Below are 7,980 nucleotides of genomic sequence, written 5' to 3'. Positions count from 1 at the left end.
TGAAACCATAGGCTGAGAATAAAGAGATAAAGAGAAATAGCCCTGTCAAACAAGGGATCATCGATGTGTGAGTTGAGAAGGGACGGGGTGTACGTAAGTGGAAAGCAGGAAGGAACTCCAGGGTTCAAAGTCAGGTAGACAGGTGAAAGGAACAATTTGTGTGACCGTACCACTCAGCCGAATATATCAATAGAGTGATAATATAATTATCTTATTCTAATAACGGGGTGCAATAGGATACTACAGTATAATTTTAACAAGGTAGGTCCCAAGAAGGAACGTGAAAAGGTCCTATATATAGCACTCACTGTGGAACAAAGATAAATGGACTAGAAGTCCTGAGACTGTCAATATAGCCACATAGGAGTCAATAGACCGAGGCTAACCAGAAGATGACACATATAATATATATGTCCACATAGGACTAAAAAGTGAAAAAAATGTTTTTAATAATATTTACAATCAAAAAATATATAAAAAGGGGGTGAACATATAATACATCACGTGATTAAAAATCCTCATAAGTTGCTACCGCCTCGATGCGTGTGAGTATAGTATAGCATATGTCTCTATTCATTATATCAAAGCCACCTATAGTAGTATGAGGTGGGAGACAATGCAGTATCATAAATAGAAACACACACCTACACTTGTAACTCAGTATGTTTGTACCCTTATACTGATACATTTCCGCAAAGCTGTCTGGATCTCCTTGTTCCTCAGAGTGTAGATGATGGGATTGAATAACGGGGTGGCGACTGTGTACAGAAGAGAGGTGATTTTATTTACATTCACTGACTGTCCTTTGGATGGAACCACATATTTAGCAAAGAGTGTCCCATAATATGTGCACACAACGGCCAGGTGAGAGCTGCAGGTGGAGAAGGCTTTCTGTCTCCCAGTGGTGGAGGAGATCCTGAGGATGGTGAGGGAGATACAGACATAAGTCACAATGATGAAGATGACTGGGAAAATAACAAAAGGGATGCCTAGAAAAGATAATACTGTATCCACAATGAATCTGTTTGAGCAAGAATGTTCTAAAAGAGGGGTAATATCACATAAGAAATGATCAATGATATTGGGGTTACATAACTGAAATGAACAAACCAAAATAACCATATTTAGTGTTGCCATAAAACCTAAGAACCAAGACCAGAAAACCATTTGGCAGCAAAGTTTAAGGTCCATAATAGCGGAGTAACGCAATGGGTGGCAGATGGCAAGGTATCTATCATACGACATCACTGTAAGGAGGAAACATTCAGTAGTTGCGGAGCCAGCAAAGAGGAAATATTGAGTGATGCAGCCAGCGAGAGAGATGACGACCCCTTCTGCCATTATTACGTATAGCATGTTAGGCACAATATCTGTGGTCATCAAGATGTCAGACAGGGACAGATGACTGAGAAAGAAGTACATGGGGGTACGCAGATGGTGACTAGTTGACACCAAGGCAATGATCAGGAAATTTCCAGCTAAGGTGACAATGTATAACAGAAGAAAGACAAGGAAGAGTAAGATCTTGAAGTTGTTAATGGTTGGAAATCCCAGAAGCAGAAATTCTGTAACTGTGGTCTGGTTCTCCTGGAGCATTGTGGGATGTTAGAGGAAAAGGAGATCTTCATATTAAATATCAGTTCTTGATCTGCAAGGAGAAAGAGTTTATTCAGACACATAATACATTTAAGACACAATATCCCTGATATATCAATGGTACAGGTATTTTTATAACTATATACTGTATATATACATTTATAAATAATTGCTAAAAAAAAAACTAGATTAGGAATAGGGACAAATAGGTGGAATGCACATTACATACAGTAGTTACATAGTAGAGGACGTGAAAAAATGTAAAATGTCTATCAAGTTCAATCTACGCAAAATTTAGACGACAGATACTTTATCATATATGTGTTGTTACCGTAGTTTGATCCAGAGGAAGTCAAACAAAACCCCAGTGAAACATCATCCACGCATGTCTCAGAAATTGAAAAATAAAGTAATTCTCTTGCCCCTCTCACCCTCCTTTTCCCATGGTTTCTGGGAGGGTAAATCTGCTTATATCTGTATAACACTTAAAGAAAACGAGGCATCAGTGGTAATTTACCACTTTTTGTGCGTACCAACTATTTCCTTCTTCTCCCCATGTGCTTAAAGATATGTAGTACAAGTAATGCAGGCGCACATATGGTGTCACTGCCCAATGATCCAATTGGAGGAAAATTATAAAATAAACTGACGTTACTTGGGATAAATCTGCCCTTTGGTTATTAGGTCCTAATACAAACCACAAAACGATATAAATAATGTATGTTTCAAGTTCAACTTTAAATAGAAGTGATAACTGTGGAGAGATTTACAGATGTAGCCAGCGTCATTGTTTCCTCTAGTGGGATATGTTGGGATATGAAGTGATATGCTGGGATATGATGTGATATGCTGGGATATGTTGGGATATGTTGGGATATGATGTAATATGATGGTAGCACTGTCTACTGATAATAAAATGAATTGATAAGTTACCTGGGATAAAACTTCCCATTGGTTAATGGGTCATAATACAAACCACAAAACTGTACAAGTAATGTAAGGGTCAACTTAAACATAGAAATGATGACTGCAGTGAGATTTACAGATGTAGCCAGCGTCATTGTTTCCTCTGGTTGGATATGTTGGGATATATTGGGATACGTTGAGATATGTTGAGATAGTCTTCTCTGCCACTGCCACTGAATCTTAACATCCACTGCAACCAGATATCCCTCTTACAAACCCTGTATATAATATTGGGTCGCTGTATTTCTGCCACACCCGATGAAGGACCCTGAGAAGTTAGAAAGGTTGTAACATTTCAACTACTTGTTGGTCCAATGAAATGTATCATAACACTGTCTCCCTCTCTGTCCTTTGTTACTACATGGAAGAAAGGACCAAGGTGGCCCTCACCCATCTTTGCTCACGGAATCTTATTGGAACTATGGGATATTCTGAGTTATAACAGGATATGGTATGTTATCTCTAGGAACAATGAGACTGGCTACATCTGTATTGAAAAAATGAATTATCACCCAGTTTGGTCTAATCTGACAGCGGAAAAATGAACTGCAACCCCCAATCTATGGAATAATGTAACATGGGCATTGGCTGGTTTTCTTTACAGTTCTACTCTTTAATAATGAAGTTGCGTTTTGGGCTGTGATAGGTTCCCTTTTGTTGTACATGCCGTGTACCACATCTGTAACTCTCAGGACACATATCGTGCTGGAAATCATTTCCTTAGTGTAATTATACTTCGCCTACTTTATATCATTTCCCCAATCACCTGCTAATAATACTGTATGAAAACTTTCTAAATACACAGTATATAAAAAAACAGCACATGGCTAATAACCTTTTGCTGGAAACAGACTTTTGGGTGTTTAATCTTAAAGGAATGATACCTTTTGGTGTGAAGGAAACATTTAATTAGGGAGCATTTTATAAACCTGAGTACAAATACATTACTAATGGTCAAATTGATTCTTACTGGGACCTCTCAATGATGTTCATTTTTTTCTTCTACAAATGTATTTGATGGTTTATTAGTTTTTATTGCTGAGGTTAATGCTTACTGAATTACATTATTCTTTAGATACAATTTGTAACAAGGGGGCATCACAATGTTTCCCATCTGCAAAACTGGAGCACAACTGCGGCATAAAGGAAGGGAAACTTCTGAACGAGTTGGGATATTTCATACAGCAAATCTGTTGCACTTTTTTGCACACGTTTTGCACTAGTTTGTATCCCGGATAAGCAATTAATATCCAAGAGAACAATCTCTGAATACAACACAAAGAATAAAACTGGAGCAACAAAAATACTGTCCCATTTTTACTACCCACAATGAAATATTATTATACAGCCAATTTTAAGTTCCCCTACATATTACAAGCTGGAGTAATATTTCTCCCGTGCTGCTCACATAGATGCAAAAAGAAAAGCATTACTATTAATTACAATGATAAATCATACTGAGATATCAAGCATTAACCAACTTCAGTATGTAGCATTGTTACTCCCTCGTATACTGTATGAGTACTTGCCACACAGATCTGAATTAAAATACTTTACTCTACTTACTATTGGTCTTTTATTCCATTTCCAGATAGAGTTTTATTTCTCTCCAAGTCCTGGAAATAATATTTCTCAGCAGCAAACGTTCAGAACTGAGAGACGGATGTTCGTAGGAAGAGGAGTGTATAGGTAATAGGGTTTCTCTCCCCCATTGCAGTGCGGTCTTTCCCAGGATAAGCTCTGTATTAAACCTGTGCTGCGTCTCTGACCTCTTATACATGCTCACAATAGGGAGGGGAGTCTTTGTGGAGTTGGAACATTATGGAGAATTCCACAAAGACTCATTAGGAAGAGGTTTCTGGGGAATAGCAAATGATGACGTGTGACAATGGGATGAATTAATCAGATATGTGTATGAAAGGTGGGGTTGCAGACCTGCCTAAGACATGCAGATGAGCATACAGCTATATTTGCATATATATATATATATATATATATATATATATATATATATATATATATATATGTATAATATATATATATTTATATAGTGGTCCCAATGTACTCAGCTCTTTACAGAGTTAGAATGGAGACAGAACTTGGAGATAATACACAAAGCTACATAGTTACACAGTAGATGAGGTTGAAAAAAGACATACGTCCATCAAGTTCAACCTATGCTAAATTTAGACAACAGATACTTTATCCTATATCTGCAGTATACTTACTTATTGATCCATAGGAAGGCAAACAAAAAACCCCAGAGTCATATCATCCAATGATATCTCATAAGGGGGAAAATAAATTCCTTCCTGACTCCAAGAATTGTCAATCAGTTTATTCCCTGGATCAACATCCTTCCCATGTTTACTTATTAGATTTATCCCTGTATACTTTTCCTTTCTATAAAGATGTCCAGAAGTACAGAGGGTGCAGACAGAGCACAGCTCCAGACGTCCTGCAATGTCAAGCAGGAAGAAACACACCAGGCCACTCCGCAGTAATAAAAAATAAAGATTGTATTGAAAGCTAATAACACATACAGGGAACAAAAATAGGACGAGAGGAACGCACCTACGCGTTTCGTACAGATGTACTTTATCAAGGTGACATAGGGATCAAGTAACTGCCTATTTATACTCACCCTGTGCGCCTCTAATCAGTGGGTTGCGGCTCCAATAGCCGGCAGCTGTTGCCAGTCGCGGCCATATGACGCACGTTCCCCAGAGATAGGGCGCATCAGGTAGTGTATAGGGACTGCCACGAGGTGTCCGTCGCGTCATAGAAATGACGTCATCAGCGTGCGATGCCGAAGCCAAGCACGTCGACGTAACGTCTATTCCCATTGGCTGGACATGTCGTGTGGTATAAAACTTTTTATCAACATACAACTTTATTAACACTAAACACATAACATTGTTAAAAATACCAAGAAACCTTGGCACTGACATATGATAAACGAACAACTTTCAGGATGATTAAATCACAGACTCCCAAGCCTGGTAAATTATATGTACGGAGTAAACCTCCAGATGAAATAGTTATGCATATTAATGTTCAAAACAATTAGTGATAAAGAAGTTAAACCACATAAGCATATAATAACCATCTATGGGACAGAAATGATACCTTGTTAATTCCTAGAAGACTGAAAAAACGATATTTATAAACGATGTTTATGATTAATAATCTCAAAGGATAAACCAAAAAATTGAAGAATGAAACTGTTATTAAAGTGCATTACACATTGTTTGAGTTGATAATATATTTTATTTTTTACTACTGCGGAGTGGCCTGGTGTGTTTCTTCCTGCTTGACATTGCAGGACGTCTGGAGCTGTGCTCTGTCTGCACCTTCTGTACTTCTGAATCTACCAACGGACGGAATGCACGCATTGATCTGGAGAGTGCCCCTGGGAACCAGCAGGTAAAGTGCCATAGTGCCTTATTTAAATCCTGCTTTCCATGCTTATTGCTTTCTTCAATATACTGTTTGGGTGATTATTGTGTACATCCCTGTGGTTGTCCCAACTGACTCCACTTGTCACTTCCCCTACAGTACTACTCAGTTTCTCTGCAATTTATTGAGGGGCACTCCATTATCACCGGACCACCATATAATGGTTACAATATGTTATATGTCTCAATAGGACACTTGCCCAGGCTTGAGCACCACACACACCACGTTCTTCTATAAAGATGTCCAACCTTTTTTTTAACACATCTATTGTATCTGCCATCACAGTCTCCATGGGTAATGAAATCCACATTTTAACTGCAATACTGTAAAGAACCCTTTCCTTTGTTGCTGGTGACATTTTATTTCTTCCAACCTAAAGGGATGCCCCCGAGTCCTTTGTACTGCCCTTGGGATGAATAGTTACTTTGAAAGCTCCCTGTACTGTCCCCGAATATATTTGTTTGTAGTTATCATATACCCTCTTAGATGCCTCTTTTCTAATGTAAATAAATCTAATTTAGCTAGCCTCTCCTCCTAAAATAGATTGTCCATCCCTTTTATTAATTTTGTGGCTCTTCTCTGCACTCTCTTTAGTTCCATAATGTCTTTTCTAAGGAGTGGTGCCCAAAATTGTATTCCATATTCAAGATGTGATCTTACTAATGCTTTGTAAAGGGGCATAATTATGTTTATTTCCCTTCCATCCATTGCCCTTTTAATGCAAGATAAGATCTTGTTTGCCTTTGCAGCTACTGCATGACTTTGGGCACTATTGCTAAGCCTGCTCCTAAATCCTTCTCCATCAAGTATTCCCCCAATTTATCCCCATTTAATTTGTAAGTCACTTGTTTATTCTTGCTTCCCAAATGCATAACCTTACATTTATCTGTATTAAACCTCATCTGCCATTTGCGTGCCCAAGTTTCCAGTCTCTCCAAGTCCTTCTGGAGAGAAATTACATCCTGCTCTGATTCTACTACCTTACACAATTTAGTGTCATCAGCAAAGATGGAGACTTTGCTCTCGATGCCAACCTCATTGTCATTAATAAACAAGTTAAAAAGTAGTGGTCCCAGTACCGATCCCCGAGGTACTCCACTCACGACTTTACCCAACCTAAAAAAGTTCCATTTATGACAACCCTCTGTTGTTTGTCCTTTAACCAGTTTTCAATCCAGGTGCATATATTTTTACTGAGTCCAATTTGCTTTATTTTGTACACCAACCTCTTGTGTGGAACCGTATCAAAAGCCTTTGCAAAATCTAAGTAGACCACATCAACTGCATTACCTTGGTCTAAATTCCTACTTACCTCCTCAAAGAAACAAATAAGGTTAGTTTGGCAAGATCTATCCTTCATAAATCCATGCTGACTATTACTAATAATTTTGTTTTCCATTAGGTATTCCTGAATATTATCCCGTATTAAACCTTCAAGTAGTTTCCCCACTATTGAAGTAATTCCCCGGTTGTGATCTTACTCCCCCTTTAAATATTGGCATCACATCTGCTTTACACATGGAGTCTTTGAAATTGAGTCCTTGAAAAATAAATATAATGGTTTGGCTATTACAGAGCTTAACTCCTTGAGAACTCTTGGATATATGCCATAGGGGCCTGGTGCATTATTTACTTATACTTGATAAACACAGAGGCAAATAATTTGTTTAATACCTCTGCTTTTCCCTTATCTTCCATAATCTGCCTGCCCATCTCACACTAAAAGGGTCCTATATTTTAATTTCTCATTTTTTTATTAAGGTACTTAAAGAACTTTTTAGGGTTGATCTTACGTTCTATTGCAATCCTTTTTTCATTATCCATTTTTGCTAATTTGATTGCCCTTTTGCAATTTTTGTTACATTCCTTATAATTCTGATATGATGTCTCTGTCCCTTCTGACTTAAAGAATCTAAACGCCTTCCTCTTCTTGTCCATTTCCTCCCCTACCTGTTTATT

The 7,980-nt window shown here is 37.9% G+C and overlaps 1 protein-coding gene across 1 annotated transcript; it reads right to left on the bottom strand.

The window, feature by feature from the left end:
- Window positions 1–657: 657 nt before the first annotated feature.
- LOC142471027 (olfactory receptor 5V1-like) lies at window positions 658–1,596 on the bottom strand. Its single transcript, XM_075577824.1, has one exon. The coding sequence runs from the start codon at window positions 1,594–1,596 to the stop codon at window positions 658–660; it is 939 nt and encodes a 312-aa protein (XP_075433939.1).
- Between the last annotated feature and the right edge of the window lie 6,384 nt (window positions 1,597–7,980).

This window comes from Ascaphus truei, chromosome 20 (assembly GCF_040206685.1).
Source record: "Ascaphus truei isolate aAscTru1 chromosome 20, aAscTru1.hap1, whole genome shotgun sequence".
In the NCBI taxonomy this organism is placed as follows: Eukaryota; Metazoa; Chordata; class Amphibia; order Anura; family Ascaphidae; genus Ascaphus; species Ascaphus truei.
This window is presented reverse-complemented; position numbering and strand designations above follow the sequence as displayed.

Coding starts and splice junctions, on each gene's coding strand:
- LOC142471027 (XM_075577824.1), bottom strand. CDS start 1,596: ATGCTCCAGGAGAACCAGACCACAGTTACAGAATTTCTGCTTCTGGGA.